The 26634-nt window shown below is 52.8% G+C and overlaps 1 protein-coding gene across 5 annotated transcripts in view; it reads right to left on the reverse strand.

The window, feature by feature from the left end:
• Nucleotides 1-26634, reverse strand: part of OTOF (otoferlin) — a 197530-nt gene that overhangs the window by 170155 nt on the left and 741 nt on the right. For all 5 annotated transcript variants that reach the window (XM_037893746.2, XM_043542016.1, XM_037893743.2 and 2 more), the window contains exon 2: nt 7569-7627. In XM_037893746.2, the coding sequence (XP_037749674.1) occupies nt 7569-7627 (59 nt within the window). The remainder of the gene's footprint in view (nt 1-7568; nt 7628-26634) is intronic.

Raw genomic sequence — 26634 nt, forward strand, 5'->3', positions numbered from 1 at the left:
TTTCCATGGCTGGACAGAGCTTTGCGGGTTCTTTCAAAGCAGGGTTTCCCAGGCTAACCTAGAAAGGAGGCAGACCCAACCCAACGCAAACCATTCTGGGTGGCTATTTATGCCTAGTACCGGCTGGGCAGTCAGAGAGCCCTGGGATCTCTGCAGGTCTATCTGGACCACAGAGCTGTCGCTGTGTACCAGTGATCATGGGGCTGGAGGGATCAACGGATGAGCTGCTGAATTCATCTAGCTGGGCTGAATGACAGCTCCAGCAGGGACAGGGGGAGAGAGGGTAACCTGGAAGGTGTGAACATCGTGGAGCGGGGAGGTTTGTGTGATCCAAGGGGTTAGAGCCCGGGCTGTTGGGACAAACTTGCAGCCCAGCCCTGGTCCAGAAAAGCCCTTCAATACCCGCTTAGCTTAAGAAACCACTGGGCCTAGCATGTGCTTAACGGCTAAGCACACGCGACACGTGCTGTGCTGGATTGGGGCCAGCATACACAGCACTTTCCGGCCTCTGGGCCATCATGAGCACATGGATGAACACCAGGGACAACTTCCTCGGGATGGGAGCTGCCAGGCTGTGGGATCGTTTTCCCAGAACGGGAGAGACATTAAAAGCTAGGCTGGACTAAACCACTGGGGTAACAGAGCAGAGAGGAAACCGGATGCTGTATAGCCAGAGATTTTCGATCCCCGACCTGTAGGAAGACAGGTTAATTCAGATCTGGTCCTTGCACCTAGCCCAGGTTGGAAGGGTGAAATTCACCCCTGTGCACAGGGGTGCCAGAAGGCCAAAGAAACCCCCTGAACCTGCTGACGTGAGACCCCAGCTCCCATGCACACAGACGGACAGACAGACTCTTCCACAAGCACGTCCATCCTCTGTACTGCAGCACCCTCAGGCTGCTGGGGCCGGCCGGGTCAGAGCAGGGTGGCGGCTGGCCACGCTGTGCTCCGTGGCCAGTGCTCAAAGAGGACTAGCAGCGGGACCCGGCGCTGCTGGGCACCGAAGCCTCTAACACGGTCAGAGGTCAGCGGCTCCGGGCCATGCTGTCCTTGGCAGAGACCGGGCGCGACTGCAGCGGCTAATAACACACAAAAACAGGCAGGTGGGGAGAGCCCATCCAGCAGGTCTGAAACCCCAGCTCTGCTCCCAGCGCTTCTGTGGGAGCCTCCTGGGGAAGAGTCATTCCGGGGGCTCTGTGGACCAGCAAATGCCCCATGCCACTAGGCCTGGTGCAGCCATTTACTACCCTGTTTCTCAGTCTTCCCAGGTAATCGCTCCCTCCCAGCAAACTATTTAACCGCAAGCCAGTGAGGGGGGCCACCCTGTACCTCAGTTCCTCCCGCTCCCTCTCCCCCACAGGGCACGGCAGCCAAGTCCTGCTGACGATTCATCTCCCTAGAGACCTACCCACCTCCCAGCTCTTGGACCCTCCCACCCTCTCTTCTACCACTACCCTCCTGCCTCCTCTTGCCCTGTGGGGACGCGCTGGGGACTCTGATTGTCCCCAGCCTGGCATTCTGGGCCAGATCTAGGGAAGAGAGGCCAGCGACACGGGGGACACACACACCGCCGACGCGGGAAGGTTTCCAGCCATGGCGGGGTAGGACTCTGCTCCAGACAAGAGATCCGAACTCCCTGATGCCTCCTTGAGCCCTAGAGAAGTCCTCCCGTCCCTGCAGCTGATCCTACTCAGCTCCCAAACGACACAGCGCTTGTCCCCCAGTGAGCAGCTCCAGAGGATGTATCCATGCCCCCGGACTGCCAGAAACCCCTCTGCCCCCGATCCTGCATACGCCAAGTCCCTAGAGCATCACCCAGACGCCGTAGCTGGAGGGTGAGTGTGTGTGTGGAGCTGGCGGATTACGGGGCTCAGGCTCTTTATGTGCATGTGTGAAAGTCCCCCAAGCCCTGCTCTTTCTCCTCCTCCATCGCCAGCCCATGACAGACGGATCTGAATAAATATCGAGGGAGAGGAAGGGCTCAAGGAGAGAGCTCACTTGGAGACGGAAGGCAGGGCAGAGCTAAGCCACAGCTGGTGCTATTCACACGGTCCCCCTGCCAGTTCCCAGCTACGCTTCCTCCTGCAAGTGTCTCTTTCCTTCAGGAACGCCCTGCCTCAAGCGTCTTGTGTGTCCCCGTACGGATTTCTATTGCTCCCATCATCACCCTAGCAGAGGAGCCAAGCACAAGTCCAAGGCCAGGTCCGCATGCAGAATCACTCCAGTTTAATTACAGGTGTGATTGAGTTACGCTGGTGCAGCGTTAAACCGATTTAAACCCAGCTTGGGTTGACAAATTCACAGGCACAAGCTAAACAGATACAACCAGTCTGACACCAATATGAGAGCGTCCACACAGGGGTCCGCACCAATTTAGGTTAAATGGATGCAAACTGTGTGTGTAGACACGCTCCGAGTGACACCCTTTTTGTACCATTCTCCGCTTCTCCTGAGCGAGGAGCTCCACAATCTTCTCACCTTGGAGCGTGACCTCCGCTAGCCTGGTCAGCACTCGGGTGGGCGACCTCCCAGGAGCACCCGCGGCGCTGCTGTAAGTGGTGTTAGACACTAGATGGCGTTCCTCCTTCTGAGACAGTGAGCCAAGCCCAAGGGTGCTGCTAGGGGGCGCTGTGATGTGGGAGGCATCTTTGATGGGCTGAGTCCAAGACCGTCCTAAAGTCATGTCGTCATTCAGGATCCCATGAGTCTGTATCCAGGAGCTGAGGGGTTACACTCTGGCGCCCCGGCTAAATTCCATGTTGGGACATTGCAATTTACCTCCGAACACTCGTCCTGTCATTTCTATTGGGAACGGTGTTGTTCTTCTCTTCCTGGCCTAAACCGCTATGCAGTGGGATTCCTCCTCCAAACTCACTTCTTTCCGCTAGCTTCCCGTCAGTACCTTTCCCCCCAGCCTCCCCTCCAGACACCATCTTCCCACACTATTACAATCAAAGGAAATAACTAGATGTGTATGTAACATCCCCCCGCCCCCGGTCTGGCACAGATGATCAGAGGATATGAATTCCAGCACCATCAGAACTGGAGCCAAAGGGTTAAGTCCATTAACTGATAACAGTAGTAGGCCATTATCCTCTATATGGACTAACTACTAGATGGGGCCATGACACACATTGTGGAGGGATATTACACCATACATGACAATAAGCTTTTCTCGCCATCTTTCTCCTTTAGGGTCCTTGGCCTTCCACACCCCATTCCTGACTCTTGCCTATTTCTATCCTTTGCTGACTTATATCTATTTGAGATCAGAAGAGTCTCAGAGCTGGGGTTTGGCACTCGTAGTGGGTCTGTACAGTGCCATGCACACCTATGGCACTATATGAAACTAATAAGTGCTGCTGTGCACTGTTGGACAGCTGCCCGGTCCCACCTCAGAGGGGGCAGCATCTCTGTGGTGGGGGAAAGGATCCCTGTATTTCATTTGCAGAACATTTGGGGATGGAGGCTGCTCCATTAATGCACATTATCAGCATTGTAATAAATGGCCTCATTTCAGATCCATGGAAATTTGCATCTCATTAATCCGAATGGCTTCCCCACAATGATTCTGCTTTAAGAGTGGTATTTTTGGACTTCATCCTCTTCTACCATAGTGACTTCATTTTGTTAAACCAGCCAGCCCCTGCCTGTGAAGGTGCTGCCCTCTGAGCATCTCCCCTAGACTTGGAAAGGGAGAGGGTGGCTACCGCAGATCCGCCTGATCAAAGAGGGAGTGTTGCCTGACGATTACAAGCAGGGTTGTGACCTAGTAACTACTCAGTTCTTGTCCCAGTCCTGCCACTGACTCCCTGCATGACCTTGGGCAAATCACTTAACTATGCTCTGCACCTCAGTCTGCAATATGGGGATTAGCTCACCACACGGACATGTGGTAGGCTCAATCTTCTGTGTTCAGGGACCCCTGGATTATCTCGTTCCCTTCTGCAGCCCACTTCGTGCGAGAGATTCTCTCTAGGCGGGTCTGAAATATTTTCTTCTGCTGTTTACCTAGGCATCACATGCCAGTTGCCATGGCAACCCATTAGGCTTAGCATGTATCATTCTGGGATCACAAGAAGGGTGGATGGGATGGGTGGGCTCTTGGGTGAGCCTCTTGATCCAAGGGAAGAGGACACCACCAGGATTGGTCCCCCGCAACCCTGGGTCCACAGCTTGAGAACCTTTAAGTGAAAGGAGTAAGTAGGTGCTAAGTGACATGGGTCGCTGGTTGCAATTCCTTCTCTGTGGCCCCTGCAAGGGGGCTGTGATTGGGGTTCCCCACTCAATCCAACACGGCCCATGCACAATGCATGTTGTCTAAACTCACCCCTCTGCCTCCTCCCTCCCTGGGATTTCCCTCTATCCATCAAGTACCAAAGCCCTAAGACAGGATCGTGCCATACTTATAAACATAACCCTTCGCCTCCTAGCTCCCTTCTGAGTGGGATGATTACAGTACCTGTCTGAGGCACCTCCTAGCTCCATCTTGCTTCTTCCTGCCTGGTGCTAATGAGACCAGCTGGTCTGGTTGTCAGGCTGGGTCAGTAGCACTGACTCTCCGTTCAGTCTGACACTAAGTTACAGGGTGCCCAGCAAACACTCACGGGTTCCCCTTTGAATCCAGCTAGTGTGGGTAACAGCAGCTGTGAAGAGAGCGCCACGCAGCCTTCAGAGCGGGCAGCGCCAACCTGCCACAGCCCAGAGGGCCACTTGCTGGTGGGATGGCCTTGAACAAGTGACTGGCCTCCTTTTTCAGATACCGATTTCAAGGCCAGAGGGGACTCTGCGGAGCATCTAGGCTGACCTCCGGGAGCAGACCGGCTGGAGAACCTCCCCCGCTGAGTCCTGTGTGAAGGCCAGAGCGTCCGGTTGGGCTAGAGCAGATCCTTTGGAAAGCCTGAGCCGTACCTACCCGTCTTTGTAAAGCACACGGTAAGTGCTAAGTATGATCCCAGGGAAATGGATAATGCAGCCCGAACCATGGGGTCACGGCCAGCTCTGCACCTCGATGATCACTGAGAGACTTTTCTGTGCTGCTCCCCACTATAGCACCAGGGCAGCTGAAACCTCAATGGATGGGTTTAGCCTCACCCCAGGCCTGAGCAGGAGGGAAATCCTGTTATCCCCATTTTACACAGGGAAACTGAGGCTCTGCGAGACCGAGGCACGTCTACACTGCAGCGAAAGACCCGTGACTGGCCCGGGTCCGCTGACTTGGGCTCCTGGGGCTTGGGCCGCAGGGCTAAAAATTGCAGTGTGGATGTTCAAACTCATGCTGGAGCCCGGCCTCTGGGATCCTCCCCACACAGAGTCTGGGACTTGGTGCCGCGGGGGGTTTTCTTGCAGCGTAGACATACCTGAGGGACTTGCCCTAACTTGTGTGGATCAGAGCCAGGATTAGCTCTCACATCCTAGTCTAGAGAGTGTTAAGCCCCAGAGCATCCTCCTTCTCCGGCAGGGGCATTTCAAGGGAAGAGCCTACACTGCTGCCCTCCCTTCGCATCCCTCCGACGGCTCCCCCTTCCCGAGCGCATCAAGCTGCTGGGCTTCTCTTTGAAGGCCCTTCTCTGCCTAACCCACCCTTCCCGTCCTCTCTCCTTCGCTATCAACGCCCAGCACCCACTCGTTACATTTCCAGGTGCTGTCTCTCCCCCGCTGCCCGCCCCTCACGCTTGGGAGGCGCTCCCCGTAGCCATCCACCAACCTACTCCCTCCGACTCTCCTTTGCCTTGCTGCCTGGACAAAACTACACAACCGTGAAGCAGCTGGTGTGCTGAGATCCCTGCCACCCATAGAGTCACTTTGTTTCCTGGTCATCCCCCCGTCTGTCTGTCTGTCTTCATCTGTTGTCTCTTGTCGTATACTTCGATTGTAAGCTTCTTAGAGCAGGGACCAGCTCTTTGTTCGGGGTTTGTACAGCACCTACCACAGTGGGGCCCTGGTCCATGACTCGGGTTCCCAGGTACTATGGAAACGCAAATCCTTAAACAACAATAGACATCTCATTTCTCCGCAGAGCCGCAGTGAAAGGTACAGACTCAGTGAAGCAACACTCTAAATCCCCGAAGAGCAGTTACTGTAACTTGGATTGTGACCGTCTCTGAAATAAAACCCGACCGTCACAGATGAACTGAAACGCTTTAAAAGGATAAAGAGTTTCAAGGTGTCGCTCACAACCCACTTGTACAGTTTATCTTCTGTAAAAGATACAGTAGAAATCAAAGGAAACACCCACTCTCTTTTTAATACACATTTTCTTTTTCAGTGCGACATACTGGTGCTATCTTTAGTCCATGCTTATCTGTGATCTTATGTCATTGTACTCCGAATATTTCTGTCACAAGCGTTTCAGAGAAAGCTACATTTCAAAACCACAAACCCTCTGAAATCCAATTGCTCTTTCACATCCTTTCCAAGTGCTGCGCTGAGAGTCTGAGGTCAATAAATCTGGACTTTCAGGCCAAAAGAAATAAACACTGTCTTATAATGTTGCGTGGGGTTGTGTGAGCATGTGAAAACAGGCCCTGTTGTGATGGAGAGCAGCAAGCTGGGGCCTGAGGCATTTGCTCTGAGAATCTTAAACTTGGAATTTTTTCCCTTTTATGCAATTAAAGTCTAGGAATGGCAAGCTGCATGTCCAGAAAGGTTTGCAAAATCCAGTACCGATAGCAATAGTTTTCATGCCATTTCAGTGCAAACAGTGGGGATTTTTTCTTTAAAGAATCATGCCCCAAATGCACCAACACTGATCAGACTGGCACATGAAAACCTCTTTGGGATCCATTTCCACTGGAATGGCGGGTGTGTCTTTTTGGACCGACTTCTGTGGGTGAAAGAGACAAGCTTTTGAGCTCCCCAGAGCTCTTCTTGTACAGGCTCGAAAGCTTGTCTCTTTCACCAAGAGAAGTTGGTCCAATAACAGATATTACCTCACCCACCTTCTCTCTCGAGGGTCCTGGGACCGACATGGCTATAACGCTGGGTAAATATAAGAAAAGTCTGGGAGTCATCAGTACACCGAATGCATTGCAGCCACTATCTCAGAAACCTCTGAGCATGTTGAACAGTAGGCCACCTATGACACCCACTAGGGGAGCACCCTTGGGCCAGAGAAACAACTGGCCACAACCAAAAGACATACATCAATTTAAGCTTATCAGCTGTAACTAGTTTTGTTTTCTCTGCAGAGCTCCATCCTAATCATCTGTGCCTCAGATAGACAAATCAAGCCCACTTACACTCTTGGGATGGAGCTGATAGGATCCACCTGGTCTGCCATCAGAGTAGATCAGCAAAGAGAGCTCTGCATTTCTACCCAGGGACTTGACCTGAGGGTGAGTCAGCGAAAGTGCTCTGTATCTGTACACAACTATGAACTTGATACCATGGTTACAGCTTTATGGCTTAATATTTGTTCTGAATGCATTATAATAAGGGGGGGAAATACATTTCAAAGGGTGTTAACGTTTGAACAGGAAGAGAATTATTTAAAAAAAGACCCCATCCCATCCCTGCAAACCGAACGGTGAGAAGTCAATTGGCCTGAAGACGGGCTCATCTCTTACCTCGTCAAACCTGGCCTCATCCTTGCAGTTTTCAAGTACTCGGGTGTAGAAGGAGAGACCTGCGCAAAGCAGAGAGGAAAAGAGCTTCGTTACTTCAAAGCCCGAGGGGACTGTGAGAGGGAGACTGTTAGCGGGAGGAGAGGGTGTCTGGGGGGAACGGAAGGAGCTGTCCTGAACCCAAGAGGACCTGCTAACAGCACTGTGCTGCGGGAGTGCGAAGGGACCTATGTCTGAGAGCAGGAGAGAGCGTATGGATGCGACAGGTGCGAGTCTGCAGTGGTGCGCGTGGCCTCTGACGTGAGAGGGTGGAACATGTGCAGGCATGAACACGAGTGCATGTTCTACCCTGAGCGAGCAGGCGGTGTGTGCGCACACCCTCTGTCCGGGGGTACGTGTACGCTGAGCGAGCAGGCGGTGTGTGCGTATACCCTCTGTACGGGGGTATGTGTACGCTGAGCGAGCAGGCGGTGTGTGCGCACACCCTCTGTCCGGGGGTATGTGTACACTGAGCGAGCAGGCGGTGTGTGCGTACACCCTCTGTCTGGGGGGTACGTGTACACTGAGCGAGCAGGCGCTGTGTGCGCACACCCTCTGTCCGGGGGGGTATGTGTACGCTGAGCGAGCAGGCGGTGTGTGCGTACACCCTCTGTCTGGGGGGTACGTGTACACTGAGCGAGCAGGCGCTGTGTGCGCACACCCTCTGTACGGGGGGGTATGTGTACGCTGAGCGAGCAGGCGGTGTGTGCGTACACCCTCTGTCCGGGGGTACGTGTACACTGAGCGAGCAGGCGCTGTGTGCGTACACCCTCTGTCCGGGGGTATGTGTACACTGAGCGAGCAGGCGGTGTGTGCGCACACCCTCTGTCCGGGGGTACGTGTACGCTGAGCGAGCAGGCGGTGTGTGCGCACACCCTCTGTCCGGGGGGTAGGTGTACACTGAGCGAGCAGGCGGTGTGTGCGTACACCCTCTGTCCGGGGGGTAGGTGTACACTGAGCGAGCAGGCGGTGTGTGCGTACACCCTCTGTCCGGGGGTACGTGTACGCTGAGCGAGCAGGCGGTGTGTGCGTACACCCTCTGTCCGGGGGTATGTGTACACTGAGCGAGCAGGTGGTGTGTGCGCACACCCTCTGTCCGGGGGTACGTGTACACTGAGCGAGCAGGCGGTGTGTGCGCACACCCTCTGTACGGGGGGGTATGTGTACGCTGAGCGAGCAGGCGGTGTGTGCGCACACCCTCTGTCCGGGGGGTACGTGTACACTGAGCGAGCAGGCGGTGTGTGCGCACACCCTCTGTCGGGGGGTACGTGTACACTGAGCGAGCAGGCGGGCTGTATATGTACCATCTGTATAAGTCCCACCTCTTCTTTGCCACGAGGGATGACAGACCCGGGGTGCTGGAACTAGAGGTGCTGGATGCTACCGCACCCCTTGGCTGGAAGTGGTGTCCATCATAACCAGGGTTTACAGTTTGGTTCAATGGCTCTCAGCCCCCCCACTGTACAAAGTGTTTCAACAGCCCTGCGACAGACCCAGACTCTGGATCGAGATTCAAACCAGAGAGTTTGCAGCTGAATTTTTATCGCTCCTATTTACTGCACTGGGGGTCTAATCTGGACATCTCAAACTTCGGGAGAGTTTGGGTTTGGATTTCCCACCTCCTGGCTCAGGGGCATTCAGCCCTAGGGGCTTGGCTTGGGGTCAATCTCTTCTGGCGGTGCTCATGAAACTTAGGGAATCATTTGACCAACCCACTCTGAGTTTATAACAAACCTTGAAACCGGGTGAGTTTAGGCCATCCCAGGGAATAATGGTTTGTGCAGCTCTTACAATTAAAAGCTGAAACACAGCTCTCGCCTATGGCCCCCCCGTCTCACTCTTCCTGCTTTACTGCTCAGTAAACCAACGACCCAGACAGGTCCAGGGAATGATGATGTAAAGTTCCACGTCCTTCCGTCCGCAGAAAGCATGCCTTTAAACAGCCGAGAAGGCGCTCCCCACCACCCCCGGAAGCTGCTCCTGCTGCTTGTCTTCCCTTGTTTGATCAGGTCTCGTGAATTTCATTCACTCATTCAAAATAAACACGGAGAATTGGAGAGGTTTAGCTTCTCTGTGTCAGCGGGGATTACGACAGGTCTGAAAGCAAATCGCCGGCTGGGAGGATGCAGACCAATGTGCCGGATAACCCCTCGGGATGGGCAAGGGGAATTTTTTGAAATGGTTTTTTCCTTTACTGCCGGCGTGAAATACATAAATCAATCCACCATTGGATCAAAGGGTTCGCATTGTGCTTTTGGCTGCTCTGGTTTCAATAATCTTTCTGACTTTGCCGAACCAATATTGTTATTTAATATCCACCGTGCAATGCTGCAGAAAGAGAAGTGATTAAAATGCTAATTTTAAGGCACTGAATCCAGACGAACTCTCTCTGTCTCAAAGGCAATAATGCTTCTTGGGTTATTAAATACTGACATATTTCCAGCAGGGCAGAACCATGTATGTATTTGTCCAGGGTCCAAAATTCCCAGGACATCTGAGCATCTGCAATAACATGCTCAGAGCTTTGTGGGGGTAACTTTGGGGCATGGAGAGTTAAAATGTGCTTTATTGTACCAAATATTGAGCTGTTATAACAAGGATCCAGGTTCCAGCATGTGATACTCTGCCCTCATTACCTTCCCCTTTCTGACTGAACGCTGATATGAGTTTACAAAATGAGGCAATTATAGCAGGGGACTGAGACTCTGGATTTCTGGGTTCTCTTTCTAAGCGAAACTCTGGCAATGCTTTCGGCTTGCACAAAACTAGAGAGTTTCGTTTAACTCTTTGTTTCATGAATTGTTTCCCCTGTGAAATCATTTTAAACTCCAGGGAAACTTAATAAATAGCATCTTTTCTAACTAAGCAGCCGCCTGTCCTCCAGGAGTGTAAAGCGGCTGTGTGTACAGACACCACTGATCGCCGGGGCGGCACGACCCCTAGGCTTTCCGTATTCATGCTCTTCAGGGCAGTCACCACATCTACCGCTGTGCTTGTACAGCTCCCGGCACACAGGAGCCTATTCCTGATGTGTGTGGGTGGGGGGCTCTTCTGGCCTTCAGACAACCCGCAACCTCTCCATGCTCACCATCAGAAACAAGCTCCCCATGGACCAGGACACGCCAACTCAAAGCAGCACCAGATCCTGCCAGAACAACAGATGCAAAACCGGCAGACACATCTCCATCGCGACAATGATCAACACCCAGCACAACACACCTTTAAGATCCATGGGTACTTGTGATGGGGTGTGCAAACCTCATACTAGGCAACAAGGGGTTAAGGGATTATTTTGGGCTCATCCAGCCCTGCCCCGCCCCACCTGCAGCAAATGCTCCATTTGCTGGGGCAATTAAAAGGCAGGGAACGAGCTCATTTGGGGGCTGTCATAACCATACAGCTAAGGGTAGCCTAGAATTCCTCCTTACCTGTTAAGAGGTTAAGAAGCGCAAATAACCTGGTTGGCACCTGACCAAAAGGACCAATGGGGAAAGAAGATACTTTCAAATCGGGGAGGGGGGAGGCTTTGGTTGTGCTCTTTGTTTGTGTGTTCTCTGGGGAAGCAGAGAAGCATCAGGTCAGAAAACTCCTTCTCCTATAAACCATCCTAAAATGAGTCTCAATATTGCAAAAAGAGTAAGTAATAAGGCAAGGCACGTTAGATTATCTTTTGTTTTTAGCTTGTGAATTTTCCCTGTGCTATGAGGGAGGTTTCTCCCTGTTTTTTGTAACTTTAAAGTTTTGCCTAGAGGGGAATCCTCTGTGTTTTGAATCTGATTACCCTGTAAAGTTACCTTCCATCCTGATTTTACAGAGGTGCTTCTTTTACTTTTTTTCTCTATAATAAAGTTCTGTTTTTTAAGAATCTGGTTTACCTATTTGGTTGGTATATTACTCTCAAGACTACCCAGGAAAGGGGGTGAAGGAGCTTGGGGGGATATTTTCGGGAAGAGGAACTCCAAAAGAAATCTGATGAGGTTCAACAAGGACAAGTGCAGAGTCCTGCACTTAGGACAGAAGAACCCCATACACCGCTACAGACTAGGGACCGAATGGCTCGGCAGCAGTTCTGCAGAAAAGGACCTAGGGGTTACAGTGGATGAGAGGCTGGCTATGAGTCAACAGCGTGCCCTCGTTGCCAAGAAGGCCAATGGCATTTTGGGATGTATATGTAGGGGCATTGCCAGCAGATCGAGGGACGTGATCGTTCCCCTCTATTCAGCATTGGTGAGGCCTCATCTGGAGTACTGTGTCCAGTTTTGGGCCCCACACGACAAGAAGGATGTGGAAAAATTAGAAAGCATCCAACGGAGGACAACAAAAATGATTAGGGGACTGGAACACATGACTTATGAGGAGAGGATGAGCGAACTGGGATTATTTAGTCTGCAGAAGAGAAGAATGAGGGGGGATTTGATAGCTGCTTTCAACGACCTGAAAGGGGGTTCCAAAGAGGATGTATCTAGACTGTTCTCAGTGGTGGCAGATGACAGAACAAGGAGTAATGGTCTCAAGTTGCAGTGGGGGAGGTTCAGGTTGGATATTAGGAAAAACCTTTTCACTAGGAGGGTGGTGAAGCACTGGAATGCGTTACCTAGGGAGGGGGTGGAATCTCCTTCCTTAGAAGTTTTTAAGGCCCGGCTTGACAAAGCCCTGGCTGGGATGATTTACTTGGGGCTTGGTCCTGCTTTGAGCAGGGGTTGGACTAGATGACCTCCTGAGTTCCCTTCCAACCCTGATATTCTATGATTCCAAGTGGTCCTTTTCCTGAATCTTTGTCTAACTCACTTGGTGGTGGCAGCAGTACCCATCCAAGGACAAGGAAAGGAATTTGTGCCTTGGGGAAGTTTTTAACCTAAGCTGGTAGAAATAAGCTTAGGGGGTCTTTCCTGCGGGTCCCCACATCTGTACCCCAGAGTTCAGCGTGGGGAGGGAACCCTGACAGGGGCAGAGCTGGAGGTGAGGAGACCTGCCGCCCACAGCCCCAGCAGAGCAGAGGGAAACCCAAGACTCTGACACAGGTGCCCAAAGGGGCCCTTCCTGAGGGAAGGGGGGACCCACCCTGGAGACAACCAGAGAGGGAAGTATCCTCTGGACCTTGGACTTTGTTACCCCCTCTTGTGGTTTGGGCTTCCACACCAGGCGAAGGCCTTGGACTAAGCTGACCCCAAGGGGGATGGACGAGAGGAGGAGGACAGCCTTGGTTGCCAGACTACGGGTAGCCCAAAGGGCCCTGGGTTGGAGCCCGGTGCAGTGGGAGGGCCCAGGCTCCCCTCCCCACAATCCCCTTGGCAGTCGGGAGTTGCAGCCGTGACCACTAGGCCATGCTCCCTAAGTGGGAACCGTTACAGTCCAACATGTGGGGTATCTCATCCACTGCACTAAATGCCCCAACAACTATGTGGGTGAAACCAGACAATCGCTAGGCTCTCGAATAAACTCACCGAGAAAAATGATAAAAGACAAGGCCACCCTATCACCTGGGGGTGAACACGTTTCACAAAGTGCCCGTCCTATACCCAGCCTCTCAGTCCTCGTCCTGAAAGGAAACCTGCACAACGCCTTCAAAAGACAAACCTGGGAGCTCAAATCTGTAACTCTGCTAGACACCAAAAATCCCGGACTAAGGACGTGTGCGCTGCAATCTTAAATCGACCTAAGCTAGGTCAATTTACAGCCACTGCAGTCATTGCTGAGGTGGCTGATGTCCACACTGCCCTCCTTTTGTCGGTGGCGCGTGTCCTCACCAGAAACATGACGGAAGAGGGGCAGTGTGGGGGGCTGAGAGCCAGGGCTCTCAACTCCATGCAGCTCCTCGCCAGGACCCCAGCTGTCCCCTGGGACTCCATGCCTCCCGGCTCCCAGCCAGGAGTGGTGGGGAAGCCGTCCGGAGCTTCTCGCTTCCGGTGGGGAGATCCGCACCCGGAGTCCAGTCGGCTGCCATATGCCTGGCGTCCCGGAGTCCAGGTGGCAGCCCAAGTCAGGAGCCTTGGTGGCAGCCCGGTTAGAGTGGAGATCCGGAAGCAGCCCAGCTTGGGTTCTGGGAGCTGGATTTCTTGCCAATTTCATGGCTCCAGCCGAGCCGTGAAATTGAGAAGAATGACAGCGGACCACTGATGTAAGGATCACAGTGTCTCCACAAACTACTGCATCACCCGGACTATGCCAATGTAAGCTCTATGCCCCCGGGGGAGGTGGAGTTGTTAGGTCAGTGTAATAAGAAGCAAGGCTGTCGTGTGTACAAGTCTGTAGTGTAGACCAAGCCTAGGTAGAGATTCCGGTTTTATGACTTATTACAACAATCCTACTAACCTTCCCTTGTGCCATGACTGCACAGCTGTTAATTGCCCACTTCATTTGGTATGGTTTCTTGCAACATGTGTTAACTTATGCTTAACAGTCCCTCCCACCTTGTACTTAGCTGTGACACTCAGGTTACTTTCCCCAGACCTGAAGAAGAGCTCTGTGCGGCTCGACAGCATGTCCCTTCCACCAGCAGAAGTTGGTCCAATAAAAGATATCATCTCACGCACCTTGTCTCACTCACATCCTGGGAGCCACACAGCGGTAACGCCGCCAAGAACCACCGCCCAGCTCAGCCCAAGTCTGCTCAGGCTTCTGAGAACTTCCAGTTCAGGCCGGGTCTGCTCGGAGACTGAACCCGGCATTTGCATGGTCGCTTGCACTCTCAGACCCATCCTTAGCCACCCCGCTGTTCTCCACTGTGTCATACATGGGGCACAAGTGCCCGCACCCGCGTTCCTGGCTGCAAGGGCTGGGGCTCTCGGCTTTCCCTCCGTACCTGCATCCGCAGGACAGGGAGGCTGTTGGAACAAGTCCCCAGCTGTGTTGCACGTATGCGGGCTCTCCGGAATGTCCCAGCGACTCCAAGGATGAGACTGAGAACAACCTGCCCCAGTATCTAAAAACCTCTACAGAAACACAGACCCATTAAGGGAAGAGACCCTGCCGGTCCCCAGGTCAGGGCTGGCCCCTACAGTGTGTCCTCAGGCTAGATTTGAAAGTGTTAAATAGTGGGACTGCCACCACACCTGTAGTAGAGAGACTGCTGTACCGCCTGACAGACATCACAGCGAAGGGATGTTTCCAGATGTGGCAGGGTGAGATCCCAGCTCGTGGATAGAACTCGGGACAAACCGACTACTGTCACTAGTGTCTGCCACTGATTTGCTGGGTGACTGGAGGCATGGCACGTCTCTCTGTGACTCAGTTTCCCCATGCGTAAAACAGACACTGTGATCTGTACAGAGAGTACAGATCTGCCTGGCAGGGAGTTTGTGAGGACAAACGAATGCTTGGGAGGGTGCAGAGATCCCTGAATGGAAGAATATTCACTCTATACTTGCCTTTTGCTTATTTTATCCCTTTACGCCTAAACAATTCCCTCTGTTCCGACTCCTTTGTGGAGGAGTCTACAGAGTTGTGACTTTTTATCCCCTACTTGAACTAAAGTCAAGCAGCAATTCAGCGCAATCCTCCTGCTCAAATGCACATTGAAACCTGCCACCTTCTGGCCTGACTTCTGACTTAACTTCTTTCTGGCAGTCAGAGAATCCTACAGCTGAAGGAGCACACAACCACACAAAGCTCTGCTCCACACCCACGGGCAGCATTGCTGGGGCGATGGGAGTGGGCAAATGCCAGCTGCCAGCGAGAGAAGCTAAACAAAACAACCCACACCTGCGACACTCAGCTGGCTGTAACAATGAGAGAGAAGTAATAATAATGACTGGCATTTGCATAGCACTTTTCGTGCTGAACCTAAAGCAAAATTACAACCAGCTGTGAGCTGCGTTCAGGGATCACCGTTTCGCCACCACTGAAATGCAGCCACTTCTGGAGCAGAACCGGGTAGCCTGCAAACGGCTCACAGCAATGGTACGCACATCCTTCGGGACAGAATGTGATGGGTACTGAAACTACAAAGGGCATGAATGGAATTATTTCGAGACACTGTGAATAACACAGGCCTGGTCCCAGGAAAGTGCCCTGGGATCTCTAATGGCCACGGGTGGCGGGATCTTGACGGCTCGTTGTTAGTAGCCTTGCAACAAAGTCTAGGAGCCTGAGCAATGGATCAGAGCCCCGTTGCGCAAGGTGTGATGCAAAGTTACAGCAACAAAAATGGTCCCTGCCCCGAAGAGCGTACAGTCAAAGTCTGAGACTGACAACAGGCGGATACAATCAGATGGGAGGAGCATAAGGAAAACATGGGACGATTGTGTTCACCGCTCGTCGCGCCTGAAAGACGGTAGCTCCAGTGAGAACAGCACCCCCTAGTGCCGCCCTGAGGCGTTGGCTCAGTACCAACTCAGAGAGAAGAGTGCCTCTTGCTGAAATTTTCAGCGCTGGTGTTTTCCATCTGAGTGTTTCCTACCAGTTATCATTTCTCTAGCACTGTAAGTGTTTTACACAACAGGACAACAGACCAGGTCCCCACCCCACGGGGCCTGCAGTTTGAAGGACAGATACATTGCAAGGCTGCGAGCAGTTTACTGAGTTTTTGAGGAATTAGCCAAGGCAGCAAGAAAGTGACGCATTCCTGGTTATTGTCTCCATCAATAAATTTGACAACAGTGGCACAAACTTCTTAACAGCACAGAGGGATACAGAGTCACAGCAACGCAGGGCTGGAAGGGACCTCAAGAAGTCATCGAGTCCAGCCCCCTGCGCGGAGGCAGGACCAAGTAAACCTGGACCATCCCTGACAGTTGTGTGTCCAGCCTGTTCTCAAAAACCTCCCATGACGGGAATTCCACAACCTCCCTTGGAAGCCTGTTCCAGTTTAACTCCCCTCTGAGCTAGAGAGTTTTTCCTAATATCTAACCTAAATCTCTCTTGCTGAAGACTAAGCCCATTACTTCTTCTCCTACCTTCCGTGGGCATGGAGAACAACTGATCACAAACCTCTTTAGAGCAGCCCTGAACAGATTTGAAGACTGTTATCAGGTCACCCCCTCAGTTTACCACGCCCAGTTTTCTTTAACCTTTCCTCACAGGTCCGGTTTTCTAAATCTTTGATCAGTTTTTGTTGATCTCTCTTCAATTTGTCCACATCTTTACTCAGGTGTGGTGCCCAGAATTTGACACAAGATTCCAGCTGAGAGAAGAGCAGGACAATTACCTCCCATGTCTTAAATACGACACTCCTATCAATAGATCCAGAAGGGTATTAGCCTTTTTCGAACTGCACCACTTTGTTGGCTCATATTCAATTTGTGATCCACTTTCCCACCCGGATCCTTTTCAGCAGTACAACTGTTATTCCCCATTTTGTAATTGTGCATTTGATTTTTCCTTCCTAAGTGAAGCACTTTGAAATTGTTTTTAATCAATTTCATCTTGTTGGTTTCAGTCCCATTCTCCTGGAGGGTAACTCAGAAGGGGAAGGTGGAAGAATGCAAGAGCCCAGACAGCCGGTACATATTTTCAAGGAAAGTATGATTTAGTTGGGGTTGGTCCTGCTTTGAGCAGGGGGTTGGACTAGATGACCTCCTGAGGTCTCTTCCAAGCCTAATCTATGATTCTATGAAGCTGTAAAGGAAGGGAATTACCCAGAGGCTTGGAGCAACGAAGGCAGGAAGCTAGAACTGGTCAAAAAATGGGTCCCCCTCCACCCATGGAAAATTTTGTTTTTTTGACAAAAATTCAAATACTGAAAAATATCAGGCAAAACCCGCAATATTTCTACTTGGAAATGCTGTGGTGCCTCATGGGAGTTGTAGTTCAGATTCCTCACACTCCTATTCTCCCCTAGAGGCAGGGCTCTCTGGTCGGACTACATCTCCCATGAGGTACCATGGTCTTGTCTCAGAGTGGGGAGAGGTGGTGCATCATGGGAGTTCCTGGCTCCTGGGGCCAGCCACCCCATGAGTGGGACGTGGAGGAAGGGTCGTCCACTGAAAAGCAGCTTGGAGGAGCATAAAAATTAGAGATGGAACAGACCTTTTGGGCGTTGATCGGTTCTGAGTGAAATTCACCCCTCTGCTGCGTGCCTAGACATCCCTAGATGGGGGATCATTTAGCATCTGGAGCCAGGATGAATACACACTCATAAGAGGAGTGGCCCAGTGGGTAGGGCGAGGGATCAGATTCTAATCCCCTCTGACCCACTTTATGCCCCTTGGCAAGTCACTTCCCCTCTCAGTGCCTGTTTCCCCTCCTGTCCTGTGGCTGTCTTGTCTATTTAAACTGGAAAAGCTCTCTGGGGCAGGGACTGTCTCTCACTCGGTGTCTGTACAGCGCCTAGCACAACGAGGTACTGAGCACAGCTGTGGCCGCTAGGTGCTGGGGTGATACAAATAGGGATATCCCTCTGGGTTTCTAGGTTTGAGGGTCTATTGATGTGGTATTCCTGAGCTCTCCAGCAGCGAGAAATGCTCCCTTTCTCCACGCTGGCTGGGAACTCATTTAAAGCGGCCAGGGAACAGCTGAGGAGGGGGAAGCAGGGAGGCACCGGTGAGGCCGTCCGAGCCACAGCTACCTCCTAACGCACCTGTTAGGACAGCCTGTGCGGGTGCCAGCACCACTCAGGCGGAGGAGAGGCGTCTGGGGGAGAGAAGGTGCTAAAAATAGACCTGTCTTAGGGAGAAGCAAAGCAGCAGCAGGCCAGTCTGAGAGGCAGCCGAGAGAGAGAGGCTCTCTCAAGTTTCCTCTTAGTGAAGGAGAAATGAAAGGCCAGGAATAAATACGTTCGGTGAACAGCTTCTGCCTCCAGAGGAAGGCTGGGCCGGGGTCAGGGCACCAGCCAGAGACTTGGGACATCCACGTTCAATTTCCTGCCTTACCACAGACTCCCCTGGGCAAGTCACTTAGTTTTTGTGCCATGGTTTCTCATCAGTCACATGGGGACCCTGGCAGGGGTGGTGTGAGGATTGATACATTAAAGATTTTGGGGTGCTTGGGTACCATAGTAATGGTGGCCAGATAAGCACCTTGACAGATAGATATCAATGATAAACTCTCCTCATGCACCCCCATCAGAGCCAGACGCTGAAATGAACTACCGAGGGCAAAATTCAGCCCTGACGTGCTGGTGTATCGATTTGGGCAGTGCTTGTGTCTCATAACAGAAGAACAAGGGGACATCTGCTGAAATACCAGGGTGGCAAATTCAAAGCTGGTGGGAGAAAATATTTTTTTCACACGATGTACAATTAGCCGGTGGAACTCATTGCCACTAGACAACACAGAGGCCAACAGCTAAGCAGGACTCAATAAAAGATGGATAACGAGCATGTCCAGCGATATTCTAGGAAATACTGAAACATAATCAAGAGTTAGGAAGGGCCATAAACCTTCCTGCTTAGGGAATAAACTGACCTCTAACCTAGACCCCCCCCCCCCCCCCGACAGGTTCTTTCATAACTTCTGACTGTGGGATTCTTTTTTATTCCTCTGAGGCTTCTGGCGCTGGCCACTGTCAGAGACAGGACAGGGAGCTAGATGGGCCCTGGGTCTGACCCAGTCTGGCACTTCCTTGTTCCTATGCTGTGTTCCAGACCATGCCAATAAAGCTATTGACACTGAATAACACCCTTCTCTCTCATCCTGAGAAGCCCATCCAGAATGGGCTAATGCGGCCACCTCTGGGGTAGGACCCAGCACCGGTCACAGCGCATTAATAGGTGAGGAATGAAGAATGACCCTGCAGTTGAAATGACAATGGGAGGGGGACATAATAAAATTGCTAGAGAGGTCCTGCTAGGTCTGTTCCTTTCCTTCCCGAGCTGCTTTGATGCTCACATTAGTCCTGCCGGGGAGTGGGAATGGGGGGGAAGGGCTATTCATCACCTACTGCAAACAGCAATAACTAAATATTGGTCCCCTCCGAGCCGATGAATGGGGAGACGCCACGAAAGCCATCGCTGCTCCACAGAGACGGGGTTACGCTCGACCTGGGAAATGCAGATTTCAGCCGCCAGAGGCTCTCTCCATATTTCTCAGCAGCTGTGAACTGCTGTGCCCCAGTGCTCCCCCAGAACAGAGTGAACAAAGACCACCTGCCTCACGCTGGGAGGCCTGGATCATGCTGTGGTCGGGGGCTCTGCCTGATCCGCAGAGCGAACCCCTTGAATTGCCTTGGGGGTCAGGCTGCCTGGTCATTTCTCAATAGCCCCATTGACGTGCATGGAGCCAAAGGCACAAGATTCATAGATCCCAAGGCCAGACAGGACCTTTGTGGTCACCTAGTCTGACCTCCAGGATAACACCGGCCACAGACCTTCCCCCAAATAATTCCTAGAGCATCTCTTCTAGGAAAACCATCCAATCTTGATTGAAACATTGGCCAGCAATGGCGAATCCACCACGAGCCTTGGGAACTTGTTCCGATGGTTAATTACTCTCCCGGTCACAAATGGATGGCTTATTTTAGCCTGACGTTGTCTAGCTTCAACTTCCAGCCAGGTTCCCGGCTTGATGGCTTGCCTGTCTAAACCAGCTGTGACTTTATTGACATAATCTGGGACCGTATAGATCATTGTTGCAACCAAAGTCCTGTAGTGGCACCAAATCTTGTATAAAGGGGGTCAAATAAGGCGTCTAAGACGAGGTTATGGTTGGCTGGTTAGGATTATGCTGTCTCTGGGCATGTACCATTTTTATATTTAAAGTTATAAGTATTGGCTCTATATTGTCTGTAGTTCAAACTTGTGCTCTGCTTCTGGGGGACACCCCAGACAAGTTGGTGTCAGCTCTGCCTAGCCTGCTGGATGGCCCATTAAGGACCATCAGCTGTACAGCTGACCCTTTGAGAGAAGGCAGACACGCCTGGGGACTCAGCCAGGTGTGCAGGGACCTGCCTAGGGACCGAAGGCTGAGGTGTTTCCAGGCCATGTGAGGGGCAGCTTGTCCTTGGGACACAGAAAGAGACACCACATGGGAAGAGACTATAAAAAGCTACTGCAGCTCCTCCATCTGGTCTTCAATCCTGCTTCCTACCTCTGGAGGGACTTGGCTACACTGAAGCTTTGAACCAAGGACTGAATGACCCCTCCCAGCTGGGGATGTTCTCCAGAGACTTGATCTGAACCTGCCATTTATTCCATCCCTGCTACAGGCCTGAACCAAGCACTCTGCCATCGCTGTGTGTCAGTGATTCCATTGAACCCATTCTAGCTCTCATCTCTATCTTTTCCTTTTATGAATAAACCTTTAGATTTTAGATTCTAAAGGATTGGAAACAGCGTGATTTGTGGGTAAGATCTGATTTGTATATTGACCTGGGTCTGGGGCTTGGTCCTTTGGGATCGAGAGAACCTTTTTTCTTTTACTGGGGTATTGGTTTTCAGAACCATTCGTCCCCATAACAAGTGGCGCTGGTGGGGATACTGGGAAACTGGAGTGTCTAAGGGAATTGCTTGTGTGACTTGTGGTTAGCCAGTGGGGTGAGACGAAAGTCTGCTCTGTTTGGCTGGTTTGGTTTGCCTTAGAGGTGGAAAAACCCCAGCCTTGGGCTGTAACTGCCCTGCTTAAAGCAATTTGTCCTGAATTGGCACTCTCAGATGGGTCCCGTCAGAACCAGCCTCATTACACCAGTCTGACAGTGTAGGGAGATATAAATGCCAGTAGACCAGTAGGTGGGGAGGGTAGGAGAGAGGTCACCCAAGGGAAGGGGAAGCTGATCTTGGTTAGGGTCTGTGGAATAAAAATAAGCAACCACCGGGGGGCTCTATGGGATGGAAAAGGGAGGGCTCTCTGCATTGCAGGAGCCAATGCACGTGCCTTTATCATCAACCCCTGAAGAAGAAGAAAGCCACTCGTAGGGTGTGAGGTACCAGCCAATTGTAACTGCCCAGAAGTGCTGTGTCGCTGGGTGACTTCAGTGCAGCCTGCGTTTCCCAGCGGCCAGCACCAGCTACTTCAGAGGAAGGTGCAATGCCTGCTGGCTGTGCTCTGTCCTCCTCTTATGGCACCTAGATCAGCTAGAAATCGATGAGCCTGCTACAGCCTGGGCTAATGGAAAGGTGTCTTTTAGCTTATGCAGTGGAGGTTCATGTGTTAAACCTCAGAGGTCCCAGGTTCAATCCCACCGGCCTCCGACTGGGGTCAGTCAGTGTTACAAGTGGCAGCTCATCTGGGAGATCAACCGGGAAGTCTCTGAAGCTCGGGACGCGCTTCCTCAGCTGGGGGACGAATGTAAGCCATGCCTGCTCGGTGTGGTGCTGTCCTCCTCTACTGGTGCCTAAACCAATGTTTGTTTCCTCTTTTTCTCCTCCGCTCTCTTTCCCTGGAGGGCGGCGGGCGGGGGGAGAAGCATGTCAACAAATGAAAAATTTCAATTAAAACCTAATTGAAAATTTTCACCTGATTGAAAAATGAAAAGATGCCAAAAACTGTGAACACAAGAGCATGCTTTCTTTTTAACTTTTCTGGGGGGGCGGGAAATACGAGACCTGGTGGAAAGTTGTCCGTCTAACCTTGTCTTTGATGGAAAATTGGGTTGTGAACCAAATGAAAGTTTCTGTGGAAAGTGTCTGCTTTCCTCTGCAATTTCCAAGGTTTCATTACGAAAGAGAATTTTTTTTCTTTTAGTTTTTCAACAAAAAGATCAAAATTATCTCTGGAAAAATGCCCACCGGCTTGGATGTTTTTTGACCAGCACTACCCACCAGCCTGCTGTCGCATAATCACGTTGCCCTCTACTGACTCAAGGGGACACAAGACTCAGGATTAGCACAATTGGCAGAGATGAGTGCAAGGGACAGAGGCTTTGGCCAAGATTGTCCAAGCTGGGTATGTAAAGAAATGAACTTTCAGAGGCACTGAGGTTCCACAATCACCAGACAGCTGCCGGTGTCACTCAGCCTCTCAGAAAACCAGCCCACTTATTTAGGTTAAAAACCTTGGCTTTGTCTTCTTGAAGCCAAGGTCCTGAGATCAGTCCCAAGGGCTGCCTCTGTGCAAAACATGAGCCATTTTGGCCACGTGTGTGACCATGGGTTTGATCTAATAGGAGTACTTCTGTGTTCCTGAAGATTACTAAGGACTGCTGACACCTACCGTAGGTGTCCGGACACCACTGTGATGAACAAATGCCTAGCTAGGGCGGAAGACAGATTAGTCAGACGGAACGCTCCATGGGTCCAAAGGTCATTTCTGAAGCAGGTTGGTGTGAAGAACAGCAATAACTTTGGTCCCTGTTCCGTGCAGCAGTAATTCAGGAAGGAAATTCCATTTGTGGCGTTTCTGGTGACATCTACTGGAGGATTGGGACTCCCGCAATCTGGGGGCGCTGTATTCCTCTGCACAAGGGGTACAAGGGGGACCTGGTGGCCTGTGTAATTACTTTGTGTTGATCTATCTAGGCACTTGTACAGCCTCCATCCCCTTAGCTTGTGAGAGTGCATGCCAAGCGGGCCGTGCATAAGGTGTCCCATGGCGATGTCCCATGGGACCCTTCTTAATATGAGGTGGTGGTCTGGCCATTAGAGCTTGTAAAGAGCTTTGAGCCCTTCCCTGGAGAGTCGAGCAGGGGGGCTGCTGTTCTCACCACTCAGGGGCTCCTGGGGATTCACAATGGAGCTAAGCACCGAATGGAAGTTATTGCATCCGTGTAGCGTGCTGGCAGGGTGTCTGTGCAGCGTTGCCAGCCTCGGGATTTTATTGCAAGTCTCGCGATCCCTGGTGTTTTTCTTAAAGCCCCAGGCTCCTGGAGGCCCCTGATGAAGCGAGAATCTCAGCGTTCCGTTAAAAAAAAGGGGTAAAGTTCAAAAACGTGACCTGTCCGCGACCTAGAGGCTCAGAAGGCAAAGCAGAAGAACTCCCCTATTGATTATTTTTAAAAATGGCATGAACTAAACCAGGCTCAGGGGGCCTGACTCTTGATTCAGTCCTGTCTGGATCTGGTCACCCCTGGCTCTGGCGGTCACTGATACTCCCAGGCTATGTCTACACTACGAGCGCGGGGTGGGATTCCCCTCCTCGTGCGCACAGGCTGGCACGCCCTCTCACTGAGCGCATGCCAGCGTGAACAGGGGTGTAGCCGTGGCAGCGGCGGTGGCATGGCTTAGCCGGGTCGATCACGTACCCACCGGTGTCGGGCGGGTTTGTGCTCAGCATGGCTAAGCCGTGGCTCCGTGGCCAATCGCCGGGCGACCGCAGCTACGCTGCCTTTACACTCACCTAGCTCCACGACAGCGACGGCGAGTATGTGCGTGCGAGCGGGGGAATCGCACCCCTCGCGTGGAGTTTAGACGCAGCCCAAGAGCACCGCACGCAGACGTACAGTCATGAGGGTTTTGCATTCTTTGGCCAGGCGGAAGGAGGAGCCCTGCTACACGCTTGTGACCCCGTTATGTTCGCACCAGCGCCTGGCCCCCAATAAACAATGGGCCTCTGACTGCTGACAACACTGCATGCCAAAATCACACCCAGGCCTGCACGGGAACTGGCTGCCTGGAAACATCCGGGGTCCTGTCACTTCACAGCCAGGTCTGAATGGAAGTACAACCACAAAGCTCGCTCCGTAATACCCGGCTGGAGCTCCTGTCTATCGGCACGCTCCTGAGTGAGCGACACCAGAGAGACTGCGCTGCTGGGATGAATCCAGCAGACACAGGGACTCCCTGGAATAGGACACGTCGGCAGAGCTGGGAGTAAGGGATTGAGCAGGATAGGATGAGCAGGGGGCTGCAGGCCAGAATCAAGGGCCATTGGCAGAGCCATGGAGGGCAGGCCTGGGATAGCAGGGGACTGTGGATCAGGATTCAGGGGTACAGGCAGAGCTAGGGGGCTAAGCCCAGGGCTGGAATAATGGGGGCATGTGGGTCGAGACTGAGGGGCAGTGGCAGAGCTGGGGAGGGTGAGCTTTCGGGAGCCGCCCAAGGTAAGCGCCGAACCCTGACCACCTCCTGCACCCCACCCCCCTGACCCAGCCTAGAGCCCGCACTGCCTCCCGCACCCAAACCCCCTCCCAGAGCCCGACCCCTCACCTCCTCCCGCACCCAAACCCCCTCCCAGAGCCCGACCCCTCACCTCCTCCCACACCCAAACTCCCCCCCCAGAGCCTGCACCCCTCTCATCTTCCCACACTCAAACTCCCTCCCAGAGCCCGACCCCCCTCCCACACCCAACTCCCTCCTCCAGAGCCTGCACCCTTCATCCCCTCCTGCACCCTTCACCCCCTCCTGCACCCAAACTCTCTCCCAGAGCCTGCACCCCTCACCCCCTCCCACACCCAAACTCCCTCCCCCAGAGCCCAACCCCCCTCCCACACCCAAACTCCCTCCTCCAGAGCCTGCACCCTTCACCCCCTCCTGCACCCAAACTCCCTCCCAGAGCCCAACCCCCCTCCCACACCCAAACTCCCTCCCAGAGCTCGACCCCCCTCCTGCACCCAAACTCCCTCCCAGAGCCTGCACCCCTCACTCCCTCACGCACCCCAACCCCCTGCCCCAGCCTGGTGAAAGTGAGTGAGGGTGGGGGAGAGCAAGCAAAGGGGGGGGGGAGGTGGAGTGAACAGAGGGCGGGGCCTCAGAGAAGGGGCGGGACAGGGGTGTGGCCGCAGGGAAGGGGCAGGGCAGTAAACTGGGCAAGGGTCTTGGGGTTTGCGTGATTAGCCAGTTGGACCCTACCGGGCGGGCACATGGAAGCCCTGGCCGTGCCGGAAGAGCGCGCCCAGAAGCGCAGCCGGCAGCTCGCTGGGCACCAGCCAGTGCAGGTACAGCACCGCCCAAACGGCAGGCGGACCACGTCCTTGCGAGCGCGGCTTGTGCGTGAGTGGGGGCCCCATTGACTGTTCTGCCCTGGGGCCTGGAACTGCTGTCAGCCGGCCTGGTTAAATGACATGGCGCTGAAAACGCCGGTGCCCCATCTACACCATAGCTGCACTGCTCGAGCTGCACTGGGACAGAAAAGCACTTACCAGTGACCCCAGGATTCCCGACCCCCAGTCCTGTAATCTAGCCACCACACCACCGCTGTGCGGAAGGCAGCACTAGATATTGCTTTGCGCTGTTCCCTACTGGAGTTACAACGGCTGCAGTTAACACATTGTGAGCGGAGTAGTTCCCCTCGGTTACACCGTTATCCATCATTACAGTTAGAATCCCCTTGCCCTTGCCTCCACAAGGCTGCTGGCTACTACGTGAGCCGTCCTCTGGGCCCAGAGCGGGGTGCCAGTCCAGTGCTGCTGGTAATATGCTCCCCTAGACGAATTCAGCACTCCCATGAAGGGTTTTGTGCATCTCCTTCCGGAGGATAGAATTCCTAGCGGGCGAAAGAGCGACTGCAAATGAGGCCAGGAGAAAGCACTGTTGTGGGAATAAAAGCAGCAGCCCTGGATAAAGTCAGATTCCCGGCAGGATCGAGGATCCACAACACATTCAGCCAATTTCATAACCCTGAGCCATTAACTTTTGTGCGGGGTGGGGAGTGGCTGTGCCATGATCAGACTACCTGGTTTAAAACCTTAAGACTCCATGAAGTGACTGGGTCAAATCCTGGCTGACCTGACTCAGCGCTGGCCCTTTCCAAAGTCCGGCACTTCCACCCAGTTCCACGCGGTTTGCTGCCTTTTTGCCATCCCGGTTCCACGGTCTATTTTGCCAGAACAGGAGTTTGTCCTGGGTTTCTCTGGCAAACCTGCTCTCTGTGCGGTGGCTGCTCTCCGACCCCAAAGGGGGTTATGCTTCAGCGGCTGGGTGCCCCATGGTGGGTACGATGCCCAGGGGTCCCTGGGGTTGGAAGGTGCTATCGAAACACCTCACACCGTTAATCGGTGCACAACCCCCTTCGAGAAACTAGCGAGAGACTCGGGGTTACAGACTGGAAAGCGACCTGATGTGACAATAAGGACAGAAGTCAAGCGAGGCACAGTCGTGGGTCAGGATCCGGCACTTTGCCCGTCGTTGGCATTGTGTTAGCTCCTCCAGGGCAAGGGAGCTGCTGTGGCCTGAGCATTAGATCTGACCCCTGCCCTAGGAAGATGTCAGTGGTCCATAGGGCCACACCAGCAGGTTCCAAACTTTACTGGCTCGCGCGCCCCCTTTGCTGTGGCGTGAATGGA

This window comes from Chelonia mydas, chromosome 3 (assembly GCF_015237465.2).
Source record: "Chelonia mydas isolate rCheMyd1 chromosome 3, rCheMyd1.pri.v2, whole genome shotgun sequence".
NCBI lineage: Eukaryota > Metazoa > Chordata > Testudines > Cheloniidae > Chelonia > Chelonia mydas.